General features: G+C 32.8%; 2 protein-coding genes across 2 annotated transcripts in view; one reads left to right on the top strand and one right to left on the bottom strand.

Annotated features, from left to right (window-relative positions):
- Positions 1-4,352: 4,352 nt before the first annotated feature.
- LOC143075145 (vacuolar protein sorting-associated protein 29) lies at positions 4,353-11,390 on the bottom strand. Its single transcript, XM_076250462.1, has 4 exons — positions 11,262-11,390; positions 8,075-8,266; positions 5,644-5,879; positions 4,353-5,106 (listed from the first exon to the last, which is right to left on the bottom strand). Exons 1-4 carry the CDS (start codon positions 11,262-11,264, stop codon positions 4,989-4,991), a joined length of 549 nt encoding a protein of 182 aa, XP_076106577.1. The 5' UTR covers positions 11,265-11,390; the 3' UTR covers positions 4,353-4,988.
- Positions 11,334-15,012, top strand: part of LOC143075144 (cell cycle checkpoint control protein RAD9B-like) — a 22,381-nt gene continuing 18,702 nt past the window's right edge. The window contains exon 1 of the mRNA XM_076250461.1: positions 11,334-11,487. Within this exon, the coding sequence (XP_076106576.1) occupies positions 11,454-11,487 (34 nt within the window). The 5' untranslated portion in view covers positions 11,334-11,453. The remainder of the gene's footprint in view (positions 11,488-15,012) is intronic.

Below are 15,012 nucleotides of genomic sequence, written 5' to 3'. Positions count from 1 at the left end.
GGAATAACCCTGCATGCAGTTGTAGTTCATAGTGACTACTATTATAGAATTGTCAGATATTCATTATATAGATCATATCAGTAGTCAAACCTACATGGGGATCTTTCCGTGTTTTGATTTGAACAATGGCTCTTTTATTTCGTTGGACACTTAAATTTGTGGATAGAGCCATCCACAAAAAGCACGAAAATTGGTACCCCACAAATAAAAGTACTTTCACAGTAGTTTAATTTCTTCTGCATGAATCATTCCGCATTTAGTAGATTAAAGAAGTATTTTTATAAAGTCAGAACAGTGTATCTTTTAAATTTTCTTGCGCATTACAGACAAAAAATTAGAAAATTAAGAGTATGTTTTTATTTTATCTTATACAGAGCAGGGTTTATTTTTAGCTCACCTGGCCCGAAGGGCCAAGTGAGCTTTTCCCATCACTTTGCGTCCGGCGTCGTCCTGCGTTAACTTTTACAAAAATCTTCTCCTCTGAAACTACTGGGCCAAATTAAACCAAACTTGGCCACAATCATCATTGGGGTATCTAGTTTAAAAAATGTGTCCAGTGACCCCGCCAACCAACCAAGATGGCCGCCGTGGCTAAAAATAGAACATAGGGGTAAAATGCATTTTTTGGCTTATAACTCAAAAACCAAAGCGTTTAGAGCAAATCTGACATGGGGTTAAATTGTTTATCAGGTCAAGATCTATCTGCCCCGAAATTTTCAGATGCATCGGACAACTCATTGTTGGGTTGCTGCCCCTGAATTGGTAATTTTAAGGAAATTTTGCTGTTTTTGGTTATTGTCTTGAATATTATTATAGATAGAGATAAACTGTAAACAGCAATAATGTTCAGCAAAGTAAGATTTACAAATAAGTCAACATGACCGAAATGGTCAATTGACCCCTAAGGAGTTATTGTCCTTTATAGTCCATTTTTTAACAATTTTTATAAAATTTGTAAATTTTTACTAACATTTTCCACTGAAACTACTGGGCCAAGTTCATAAGTAAGATGTACAAACACATCACCATCACCAAAATACAATTTTGTCATGAATCCATCTGCTTCCTTTGTTTAATAGTCACATAGACCAAGGTGAGCGACACAGGCTCTTTAGAGCCTCTAGTTGTAAATCTTAGTAATCTTTTACAAAAATCTTCTCCTCTGAAACTACTGGGCCAAATTAATCCAAACTTGGCCACAATCATCTTTGGGGTATGTAGTTTAAAAAATGTGTCCGGTGAACCGTCCATCCAACCAAGATGGCCGCCTTGGCTAAAAATAGAACATAGGGGTAAAATGCAGTTTTTGGCTTATAACTCAAAAACCAAAGCATTTAGAGCAAATCTGACAGGGTAAAATTGTTTATCAGGTCAAGATCTATCTGCCCTGAAATTTTCAGATGAATCGGACAACCAGTTGTTAGGTTGCTACCCCTGAATTGGTAATTTTAAGGAAATTTTACTGTTTTTGGTTATTATCTTGAATATTATTATAGATAGAGATAAACTGTTAACAGCAATAATGTTCAGCAAAGTAAGATTTACAAATAAGTCAACATGACCGAAATGGTCAGTTGACCCCTTTAGAAGTTATTGCCCTTTATAGTCAATTTTTAACCATTTTTCGTAAATCTTAGTAATCTTTTACAAAAATCTTCTCCTCTGAAACTACTGGACCAAATTAATCCAAACTTGGCCACAATCATCTTTGGGGTATCTAGTTTAAAAAATGTGTCCGGTGACCCGGCCATCCAACCAAGATGGCCGCCATGGCTAAAAATAGAACATAGGGGTAAAATGCAGTTTTTGGCTTATAATTCAAAAACCAAAGCATTTAGAGCAAATCTGACAAAGGGTAAAATTGTTTTTCAGGTCAACATCTATCTGCATTTGAAATTTTCAGATGAATCGGACAACCCGTTGTTGGGTTGCTGCCCCTAAATTGGTAATTTTAAGGAAATTTTACTGTTTTGGGTTATTATCTTGAATATTATTATAGATAGAGATAAACTTTTAACGGCAATAATGTACAGCAAAGTAAGATTTACAAATAAGTCAACATAACTGAAATGGTCAATTGACCCCCTAAGGAGTTATTGTCCTTTATAGTCAATTTTTAACAATTTTTATAAAATTTGTAAATTTTTACTAACATTTTCCACTGAAACTACTAGGCAAAGTTCATTATAGATAGAGATAATTGTAAGCAGCAAGAATGTTCAGTAAAGTAAGACGTACAAACACATCACCATCACCAAAACACAATTTTGTCATGAATCCATCTGCTTCCTTTGTTTAATATTCACAGACCAAGGTGAGCACCACAGGCTCTTAAGAGCCTCTAGTTTGGTTATTGTCTTGAATATTATTATAGATAGAGATAAACTGTAAACAGCAATAATGTTCAGCAAAGTAAGATTTACAAATAAGTCACACAGACTGAAATGGTCAGTTGACCCCTTTAGGAGTTATTGCCCTTTATAGTCAATTTTTAACCATTTTTCGTAAATCTTAGTAATCTTTTACAAAAATCTTCTCCTCTGAAACTACTGGGCCAAATTAATCCAAACTTGGCCACAATCATTTTTGGGGGTATCTAGTTTGAAAAAATGTGTCTGGTGACCTGGCCATCCAACCAAAATGGCCGTCATGCTAAAAATAGAACAAGGGGTTAAATGCAGTTTTTGGCTTATAACTCAAAAACCAAAGCATTTAGAGCAAATCTGACAGGGTATATTTGTTTATCAGGTCAAGATCTATCTGCCCTGCAATTTTCAGATGATTCAGACAACCCGTTGTTGGGTTGCTGCCCATAAATTGGTAATTTAAAGGAAATTTTACTGTTTTTGGTTATTATCTTGAATACTATTATAGATAGAGATAAACTGTAAACAGCAATTATGTTCAGCAAAGTAAGATTTACAAATAAGTCAAACTGACCGAGTCAGTTGACCCCTTTAGGAGTTATTGCAATCTAAAGCTTTATTACAACTGTCACATAAACTTAACATAAACCAAGAAAACTAAACATTAACCAATGAACCATGAAAAATGAGGTCAAGGTCAGATAAACCATGCCAGGCAGGCATGTACAGCTAACAATTCTTCCATACAACAAATATAGTTGACCTATTGCTTATAGTTTAAGAAAAACAGACCAAAACACAAAAACTTAACCCTGAGCAATGAACCGTGAAAAGGAGGTCAAGGTCAAATAAAACCTGCACGACTGACATATAAATCATAAAATATTTCCCTACATACACCAAATATAGTTGACCTATTGCATATAGTATTAGAAAAAAAGACCAAAACTAAAAAAATTTAACTTTGACCACTGAACCATGAAAATGAGGTCAAAGTTAGATGCCACCTAGACATGTACACCTTACAATCATTCCATACACCAAATATAGTAGACCTATTGCATACCGAATAAGAAAAACAGACCAAAACACAAAAACTTAACTATAACCACTGAACCATGAAAATGAGGTCAAGGTCAGATGACACCTGCCAGTTGGACATGTACACATTACAGTGCTTCCATACACCAAATATACTAGAACTATAGCTTATGGTATCTCAGATATGGACTTGACCACCAAAACTTAACCTTGTTCACTGATCCATGAAATGAGGTTGAGGTCAAGTGAAAACTGTCTGACGGGCATGAGGATCCTTGCAAGGTACGCACATACTAAATATAATTATTCTATTCCTTAGAATACGAGAGAATTTAACATTACAAAAAATCTTAACTTTTTTTTCAAGTAGTCACTGACCATGAAAATGAGGTCAAGGACATTGGACATGTGACTGACAGAAACTTGGTAACATGAGGCATCCATATACAAAGTATGAAGCATCCAGGTCTTCCACCTTCTAAAATATAAAGCTTTTAAGAAGTTAGCTAACGCCGTAGCCGCCGCTGCTGGATCACTATCCCTATGTAGAGCTTTCTGCAACAAAAGTCGCAGGCTCATCAAACACTAGAACTGTGAGTGAAATCACCAAAGGATATCCATCCAAGATACTTTTTACAAGTAGTGCAATATTGAAGTAATTTTATTTTACTATGGCTCCTTTTACAGGTGGAACTTTTTCATTATCTCAGTAAATATATTGGTGTATCAAAAACTGTAAGGTGTATATGTCCATTGAGCAGAGTTAATTTGACCTTGACCTAATTTTCATGGTTATTATTTAATGTTAAGTTTTTAGTGCTTACATCAATTGCCTTGTACTTAATATGAAGATGGATGTATGGTCTAACAGTGGTTAAACTACACATGTATGATTTGTTGTTAAATAGTGCAGGATTTTGTTTTGCACATTCATAGAAAACTAAATTTAGACAATTACATATATGTTTTATTGCACTATTATAAACAACAGAATGTGCAGACATTACAAATAAATATGAAAAATGTATTCATTATTACATGTACAACAATAAAATCTCAGTGAAAATATTGACCATTTGATAACATTTAGCTTATTTGAAATTTTTTAAAGATTTCTATCATGTACAAATGACAAAATGGCAGCACAAAAGTAACATTATCTTTCACATTTTATAATGGATTATTTTGATATTCCACAAGTATGGAGGATAGTCCAAAGTATGATCAAAATCTATTTAGTTCAAAAACATTAAAAAAAAATCATATATTTAAAGCTCAAATGACAATCTACAAAATGTGTAAGGCATGAAACAGTTATCTCCCTTGGGTATTTAATTATGGTAAAAATAATTTCATTTTCCTACATGCTTCAACTTCTTATTGTAGCAATGCTTTTTCCTGCTTAAGACATTCAAATTCTTGAAAAGAAATATAGTGATACACTACAATTTACAAATCACTAAATTGAAACAAGATTGTTTACTATAATAAACATGGTCGAACAGCATATTTTGTTTCACACTATTTTACAAATTTACTTTCTTTACAATTTTTCATATTATCCTTCTTTAAGGTAAATTTCTAATTTTTCTTGTATTCTATTCTTTCTACTTTCACATCATCACTTATTAGTTTATATACATAAGCTACAACTGTCGACTGCTGAATGTCTAGTATCACAAAAGATGAAATCACATTGCTGAAAAGAAAAAGAAAATTCAATTTTACTTGTACATGTATATAGTTTATATAATTTTACTTGAATATATATAATATTAAGATTTGATGCTTGTAGTATGCTTTCCATCCCTCAAATATTATACTGCATATTCATAAATATTGTCCTGCATTTAAGGCGGTAACAAACACCTTGGCTTGTCTAAAATTAATTTGTTAATTTTTCATAATTTTTTTTTCAAAATGTTTACTGTGCCCCTTTGACATGTTTGACAAAAATATATACATGCCAAAAAGCTAAAACCATACTACGTATCAGAAAGATTTCATTGGATATATAGCAGTTTGACAAACACTAATTTGGATAATTGAGAAGCTAAATAACCTTACCTTAACAATAGAAAGGGATTAAAAGGTTCAGCTGATTTTTACAGAGTTATGTCCCAATAGTGTTATGTACCACCTTAATATAATATTGTGAGTTATTAAAAAATAGACAAAAATATAAGATTATTTATTAGGTTAGCAATACAACTTCATACACAAATTATATAATTACCTGTCCAAAGCATTATATGCTCCAGTGGCTGAACCTGGGTTAATGTAGAATTTATTTTCATGTTCAAATGCCTCAAACTTGTGTGTATGTCCAGAAATGAGTATGTCGACATCTAATTGTCGCTGAACCATTGCTAAACTTTCTGTGTCACCCCACGGTACAACCTGGTGGCCATGACATAAACCAATTCTAAACTGTCCTACTGTAACAACTTTCTGCTCTGGATAATTCAGGTTCTAACAATAAAAGAGAATATTTCATGTATGTAAATATAGTGAAGAGAGATCACTACAATATTAAGAGATGCTTTTTATCAAAATCTAAAAATACATGTATCAGAGATTATAGCACCTAGGGTAAATTGTATAGGGTCAGTAGATTTCATATATGAATTATCCTTTAAATATGCTTGAAACATTTACCAATGGACATTAAGAAGTAAACAACAGTCCATTTAAAAGACCAGGCTCACCTATAACACAAAATGGCCTAAAATATCAACTTTATCATAAAACACCAAAAAGGTCACAACTTGGTTCATAAATGAGTCTTTTTCAAAATCCTTAATGCTTAATAAATCAGTTCTTTTCATAAAAGTACATAACATTCTCCAAAGTAGGCCCATTTCGGACATATTGTCAAAATATGATGGTATTGTGTAATTTTCAGACATAAAAGCTTTGGTAAACCTTGGCTGCCAGCTATGATCCAAAATTATTTGTAACCAAAAGATTCCAATTTTGAAATAGAATTCATCAACATAAAAACTTTTGAATAATGGAATGAGGCCAAGGTCAATTATTAAAAAAAAAACAATTCAAATTATGGAAACATTTTAACAAAATTTACCTAAAATACAAATACCAGTAATGTTTATTTAAGGGGACATAGCTTCATAAATTTTGAAGGAAGGTGACAAAAACATTTATTTTTGTCTTTATAGTATTATCACTAGTATTTCTATGTAAAAGTCTAAAAAAACTATCATCACCAATAAAAATTTAGGGCCAATTTTAACCCATCGTGAACCTTCGCTATGTTATCCTGACTAGTGAAACAAGAGTGCACACACTGAAATGTCTCGCCTTCTTTACTAATCATTGATAGTATGTTGATAGTCCTAAATATAAAACTTTATTACAACTGTTACATAAACCAAGAAAGCCAAACATTGACCAATAAACCATGAAATGAAGGTCAAGGTCAGATGAACCATTTCAGAAAGACATGTACAGCTAATAATTCTTTCATACAACAAATATAGTTGACCTACTGCTTATAGTTTAAGAAAAACAGACCAAAACATTAACACTGAGCAATAAACCGTGAAAATGAGGTCAAGGTCAAATAAAACCTGCACAACTAATATATAGATCATAAAATATTTCCATACACCAAATATAGTTAACATATTGCATATAGTATTAGAAAAAAGACCAAAACTCAAAAATTTAACTTTGACCACTGAACCATGAAAATGAGGTCAAGGTCAGATGACACCTGCCAGCTAGACATGTACACCTTACAATCCTTCCATACACCAAATATAGAAGACCTATTGCATATAGTATAAGAAAAACAGACCAAAACACAAAAACTTAACAATAACCACTGAACCATGAAAATGAGGTCAAGGTCAGATGACACCTGCCAGCCAGACATGTACACCTTACAATCCTTCCATACACCAAATATAGAAGACCTATTGCATATAGCATAAGAAAAACAGACCAAAACACAAAAACTTAACAATAACCACTGAACCATGAAAATGAGGTCAAGGTCAGATGACACCTGCCGGTTGGACATGTACACCTTACAGTCCTTCCATACACCGAATATACAAGACCTATAGCTTATAGTATCTGAGATATGGACTTGACCACCAAAACTTAACCTTGTTCACTGATCCATGAAATGAGGTCGAGGTCAAATGAAAACTGTCTGACGGGCATGAGGACCTTGCAACGTACGCACATACCAAATATAGTTATCCTATAACTTATATTAAGAGAGAATTTAACATTACAAAAAATTTTAACTTTTTTTTCAAGTAGTCACTGAACCATGAAAATGAGGTCAAGGACATTGGACATGTGACTGACAGAAACTTCGTAACATGACGCATCTACATACAAAGTATGAAGCATCCAGGACTTCCACCTTCTAAAATATAAAGTTTTTAAGAAGTAAGCTAACACCGCCGCCGCCGTAGCCGCCGCCGGATCACTATCCCTATGTCGAGCTTTCTGCAACAAAAGTTGCAGGCTCGACAAAAAATGTTAATAAAACAAATCAAAATACTGCATATATGTTACAAGTTCCAGATAGTCTTCACCTAGATGATTGTCTTTACTGTCTACTTTGGGTGCAAATGACAGTGACAAGATAATATGTTTCTTGCATATTATAACTTCTCCAATACACTAACCTCATCAAAGTCTCCCCTGACCACATGGACATCACTGGCCAATGTTTTCAGGTAGTCAAATGATTCCTTTGTACATAGATTCCCTGTGCACAATATATGTTGTATTTTCCCAGGAACCAAGAGTTTCTTAAATCTGTTGGGTAAACTATTACACCTGTGTGGAATGTGTAAATCTCCTAATACTAACACCAACTGAAAAAATACACAAAAAAATAGAGATTTATCAGCGTCTTCTTGAAAGGTAAATTCTGTGCAGCTTAAATTTGACACACATACAAAAGAAATGGAAATGATTTAATCATTTCATCAATAATTGTTTTTTTAAGTGATTTTGTGTTTGCAGTATTAATGAATATTTTTATAATTGTTTTCACAAATTAATTATTAAACAATTCATAACTCATCTTATAATTAATATATCAAATACAAATGGAGCATCATTTCTCAGTTATACAGATATACATGTATATACATGTTTGTAGTGAAGTCTCGGATTTTAATGGACATCTTAATTTCATATCTTACAAACTGTTACAGCAGAATAAAATCATATTTTGGTCAAAACTTGAATTAGTCTGTAAATAGATAGGCTAGCCATGTTAGATATAATGTATCTGTCTATTTGAGTTTGAATTATTTCACTTAACGGCTATATTGGAAGTGGAACTGTTTAATTTTTAAATTTGACTAACCAAATTGAAATATGTGTTACAAGCAAGTCTAAGAAGAGACCCTTCTTTCATTAAAGTGATGAATTGTGCAAGGCCTAATGATTTTAAAATTGTTAAAAAAGAACGATTTCTTTCTCAAGTTAATTGTGTCAATCAAAAGAGATTTATTTTTGAAGAAGTGTGCCTTCGGATTATAAATAGAGTGAAGCATTTATATCCAGTTTTTTACAGCAGTATCACAAAATGTATTTAAAGAGCATGCATATTAAGTCATTAACATTATAGAGTACACAGTATAATTCATATCAGTTGTTTGCAAACTTTTAAGCCGTGTAACTTATTGTTTACTATTATTTTATTGGTTTTCTTTACAGTTGAGTGCTATCCTAGTTCAGATTTTGCATTGCATGTTTTATTATGTGTACCTTTTGATGTCCACATATCAAGATTAAAAAGGAAATGGTTGAGATTTTAAAAAGTTTAACCTTGTCACATTTTCATAGGAATCTAGCCAGTACCAAAAGCTAGGAATCTAGTCAATGGGGGCCCTGTCTTTTTAAAATTTAATATATTTCTGAACTTTCAAATGCATGATGCAGTCTCACTAATAAGCAACAAGGGGTATCAAGAAGTGACAGGAAATGAATTATTAGAGACAAGAAAGTCATGAAAATTAATTTACAATAAATGCAACTGTATTTAGAAAATAAATTATCTGATTATACTAAGGGTAAAAAAAAATAAAGAAAAGAATGAAGAAATGAGTTGTATGTTTCAATATTTATTTACTTTAAAATAATTTTAGATTTTTCATATGCTAAATTTGTTTTCTTGTCACTACATTATACTTCTTGTTGCTAAATTAATATTCTTTGCAATTTTTTTCGTTTCTAGTCACTTCTTGACGCTGCTTCTTGCTAATTAGCAAGATCTTGCATAATGACTATTTACATGTATGTAGAATCCAAGTTTTTTAGTATAGTGTTGCGTTGTGTTTATATAATTGAATATGTTGAAGTCAGTCTACAGTTTCGCCGAATATTTACGATGTATTATGTTGTCTATAGCTAGCTGCTACTAGGTTATAAGTTTCTATACATTTCAGGACAACAACATATTGTGACTTCAAGTTTCTGAGAACTAAGTTTGTATCTGTATGTAATTACGTTACTAGGAAATTAGTTTTTGTGAATTTCAGCACTACATTGTATTTTTAAATGTAAAACAACTGAAGACTAAATTATTTGTATGTAATTGCATATGTTGAAGTCTGTTTACATTCACCGAATATTTATTTACATGTATGATGTATTACTTGTTGCTGCTGTTAGGAAATAAGTTTCTCGGAATTTCAGCACTACATTGGATTTTTAAATATATAACAACTGAAGACTAAGTTATTAATTCGTCTTGTTGCCCAGGGTTCTCACTAAGGCGAGTTCATGAGTCCTGGACTCATCAAAATCTGTCTGGACTCACCATTTTCAAAACTGATGAGTCCACAGATGCATCAAGATTGAAATATTGAATAAAAACTGAACACAGTTAAACACAAATATCATCATTTTATAGCAAAAGTTTAAAAGTGATCTGAATTTAATGTCTTTCATTGCTCTATTATTAATTAGCATATGGAGACTATAATATTACATTATATTGCAATAAATAATTTTTTCTAGCTGTTGGACTCATCATGGCCAAAAATAACGAGTCCCTGGACTCACCTTCATAAATCCTTAGCGAGAACCCTGTTGCTACATTTGTACGAGGATAAGTTTCTGTGAACTCAAAGACTACAAAGTATTTGACATAAAACAACTAAAGACTTAAGTTATTTATATATTTAACTTTATTGATACATTTTAAGAATATAAAAATATTCAGTAAAGTTATAACAAGTTCAATTCCGAACTGCACTTCGCACACATTTATTTCCTAAATGAATATTTAAAAGCACTAAATTGATTGAATTACTATTAGTAAAACAAATACCAAAAACACAGTCACACTGCTGTACATTGATCACTTGTTATATTCACTATCATAAATGAAAATAGGGCGAACGAACCCAGGGCGAACAAACCCAGTGCGAACAAACCTAGGGTGAACATGTATTCAGGGCGAACGATCCCGATACCATTAATGTGTTAGCAGTAAACTGGTAACGTTACATGTAGGAGTAATATCCAGATTGAATGACTAGATCACTACTACTTGTAGGCGGCTTCACTATGGTAATGGAAGCATGGGATGGAATTGTAAACAAGGGATTAGGTAGCAACATCTTACAAAGTAGGACCGAAAAATCATTGTATTGTATCTAACACAAAATTAATATACATTTTTGACTGACACACCCCCTTATTTCGTTTTTTCGTTTCTATCGTGAAAATAGCCTTTTAATTGTAAGCTCGATAACAACAACAAAAAACTAATAATAATTATCTTGTTTATCTATCTTATAATGATAAGAATAACTCAATTCATTTGAGTTTTAGTGGCCTAATGATATTTACCATTTTCCCCAATTCTTTCAACTTCCTGTCATGTGTGTGACCAAAATTGCAAAGAAGGGCGTTTTTGATTGGTTATTGTATTCTCCGTCCAATCAAAACGCTTGTAACAAAAACTCCGCGAACATCAACATTGGATTTGGTTCAGACGATTTCTTTGAAAGTTTCTTTGGAAAACATGTTATTGTGAACAAAATGAAATGTGTCATACCCGGAATTAATATAAAAGGTACCTTGGAGAAATAAATTATATGAACGCAATCATTCCTTCTAAACGTCTTTAGACACTCCTATTATCCCCCCTTTTCCCCTATAAAAATAAAATAAAAAAATAAATTCCAGTGACAGTGCTATTCAATAACAAAAATCAATGATCAGGAAGATCTAGCACCATAGGCAACATTGACATAAATGGGGCATAGTTTGAAAAATGTCAGTGCCTCAATCAAAACGAAAACACTGGCATAGCTCCTCTGTGAAGTGAAGGTACATGTACACTGCACTCAAGTCCATCTGAGAAAGCAAATATACTAAATAACCAATTTCAGTCTGCTTTTACATCTGAAGCAAACACTTATATTTCAGACAAAGGTCCTAGTAAATACCATAAACATTAGAATATCTAGGGATGGTGTTTACAAACTAATCAAAAACATAAACCCAAATAACGCTACTGGTCCTGACACCATTGCAGGCAAAGTACTAAAACAAAACATTGATATACTGTATGTACAGATATCCTCACTTTGATATTTACAAGATCACTACAAACAGGCAAAGTACCATCTGACTGGAACCACGCAAACATCACACCTGTATTAAAAAAAGTGGATAAACACAACCCAGGCAGCTATAGGCCTATATCCTTAACATAGATATAAGAAGATGTGGTGTGAGTGCCAATGAGACAACTCTCCATACAAATAACAATTTAAAAAGTAAACCATTATAGGTTAAAGTACGGCCTTCAACACGGAGCCTTGGCTCACACCGAACAACAAGCTATAAAGGGCCCCAAAATTACTAGTGTAAAACCATTCAAACGGGAAAACCAACGGTCTAATCTATATAAACAAAACGAGAAACACGTATATATTACATAAACAAACGACAACTACTGTACATCAGATTCCTGACTTAGGACCATGAGGACAGGTGCAAACATTTGCAGCGGGATTAAACGTTTTAATGGATCCAAACCTTCTCCCTTTTTATACATGTAGCTTGCAAATTACTCAAACACATCTTTGCAAGCAGCATGATGAATCACCTAGAAACAAACAACACTCTGAATGAATTATAACATGGATTTAGGGCAAAACGATCATGTGAATCCAAAGTCCTCTCACCATGCTCACTGATACACAAATTATTCCAAAACAACGACGAGAACATACAAACAGATCTTATAATCATGGATTTTGCTAAAGCTTTTGACAAGGTACCACACAAAAGATTACTATACAAAATTAAATACTTTGGCATGTCAGATCAAATCATCAACTGAGTAGAATCCTTTCTTTCAAACAGAACTCAAACAGTACTTTTAGAAAACATGTCATCTTCAAAAATACCAGTCTCATCAGGTGTTCCACAGGGTACAGTGCTAGGACCAATTCTATTCTTAATCTACATAACTGACCTCCCAGATTACATCAAACATAGCAAAATCAGACTCTTTGCAGATGACAGTATAATCTACCGACAAATTAAAACTCAAAACAACTGCCTCAAGCTTCAAGAAGACCTCGAAGCTGCCATACAATGGGAAAAAGATTGACTTATGTCTTTCCATCCAGACAAGTGAAACAATACTTAGGTATCACCGTCTCGGCAGACCTAAAATGGAACACCCACGTCCAGCAAACAGCTGCAAAAGCAAATAAATCCTTAGGTTTCATCAGAAGAATACTGTTGTACTGTACATGCTGTATGGGATCCATTTACAAACGAAAATATAAAATCACTAGAAAAAGTACAGAGACGAGCGGCAAGGTACGTGTGCAATAGACATCACAACACCAGCAGTGTGTCTGAGATGATAGACACCATGAAATGGCAAACCTTACAAGAACGCCGACTACGAACAAGGCTTATAATGTTTCACAAAATTGTAAATGAAAATATAGCCATTCTATCGCATAATGTATTACACAGAGTCAGTCTACTACAAGATCCACCAATAAAGAATCCTGCAGAAAAATTCAGTACAATAAAGACATCTATAAATTTTCTGTCAAACCATCAAAGACTGGAACAAACTATCCGCTGATATTACTAAAAACACTACTACAGAAAACTTCAAGGGTGCACTCACGCACGACGTGCTCCTTCATTAAACAAATACTCTTGTTTTTATCTTATACCAAAAAATAAAAATAAAAAATACAATATTTAAAACCAAATAAAAATTGTATAAATTAAAAACAAAGAAAAATTGTGAAAAATAAAAATACGAAAATATATGACCAAAAACAACTTTAAACAAGAAATATTTGATATATCTATGTTTTGACTAAAATTTATCCACATAAATCTATTTCAAAACATGTACATTTACCAGGCATGCACCGGAAAGTAAACATCAATACGTTGAGTTACGTTTTCTGTAACAAAAGAAGAATTATGCCAGTGTTAGCACAAATTAATCATGTTAATTATGTTTTCACTGTTTTAATTTCTATCTCTAAAAAAGCCACACTTGATGGTGAAATCTGTTGATAAGAATAAACTAGACATAAGACATAAAGCTTTATTTAAAGTGGGTAGCAGGGTTAGACACTAACATTAAAGGATATGTCATGTATGTAGTCTGAGGACTACCAAGAAAAATATCTGGGTAGTCCTGGTAGCCCATCTCTATCACCGGTTAGCTAGGGGTTTTCCCCCATGAAAATTTTTCAAAATAAGATGCAATTTCCTGCCATTTGATCACCTCAAAAACACACAAATGTTCATTTGAGTTTTAAAAATATACATTGGGTTTTTTTTTTCAGATAAAAGTTTTAACATTCAGTGAATCAATTTTATTCTACCTCAACTTTCCCCCTTAAGGAAATTTTGAAAAATGAGATGCAAAATCCTGCAATCTGAGACAATTTCCAAGCCTTGTTAGGAGGAGTTATTGACCTTTTATTCCAGAATTATTTAGAAAAAAAGGACAAAAATCAGTCAATGCTTAACTTTTAATTTTTCATTAATTCTTCAAACAATTCATAAGATTTTTGTTGAAGTGATACAATGTCTTTGTTTGTGTACTACATGTACTAGAGGTGTACTTCATCATCACTGTTAAAATCCATTCAGTGGATAAGTTCCTGAAACAAAATGCCTTTAGTACCATTTTCGATGGCATACATATGATTTTTTTAACGACATGACAGGAAGGCCTCCCAAAAAAAGATCAGTGATTGCCTTTTTTTAAAACTTCCCCAACCTGTCCTCGTTTTTTTTTTGAGAATGGAATGATTTTTTTAACACATCTACGTTTTTACTGCTGACCTTTGCTGTCTTTTCTGCAGTTTTTTCATTCACATATATTTTGGTTGTCAGACATTTTCAAACTGAAAGGTACTTTTCAGGGAGGGGATAGAACCTCTATTGGTTAACAATAGCTCAAAAGCAATAGATCAACTATGTTTGTTGTATGAGAGAATTGTTAGCTGTCCATTTCTGCCTGACATTGCTCATCTGACCTTGACCTCATTTTCATATAGTTCATTGGTCAATGTTTAGTTTTCTTGGTTAATGTTAA

The sequence above is a fragment of the Mytilus galloprovincialis genome, chromosome 5 (genome assembly GCF_965363235.1).
Source record: "Mytilus galloprovincialis chromosome 5, xbMytGall1.hap1.1, whole genome shotgun sequence".
Lineage (NCBI taxonomy): Eukaryota > Metazoa > Mollusca > Bivalvia > Mytilida > Mytilidae > Mytilus > Mytilus galloprovincialis.
Note: the sequence above shows the minus strand (reverse complement) of the source record. Positions and strands in the feature narration are given on the sequence as shown.

Coding starts and splice junctions, on each gene's coding strand:
- LOC143075145 (XM_076250462.1), bottom strand. Junction 5,880..8,074: donor TCAGGGGAGACTTTGATGAG/GTTAGTGTATTG, acceptor TTTTATTGTTAG/AACCTGAATTATCCAGAGCA. Junction 5,107..5,643: donor GCATATAATGCTTTGGACAG/GTAATTATATAA, acceptor TTTTCTTTTCAG/CAATGTGATTTCATCTTTTG.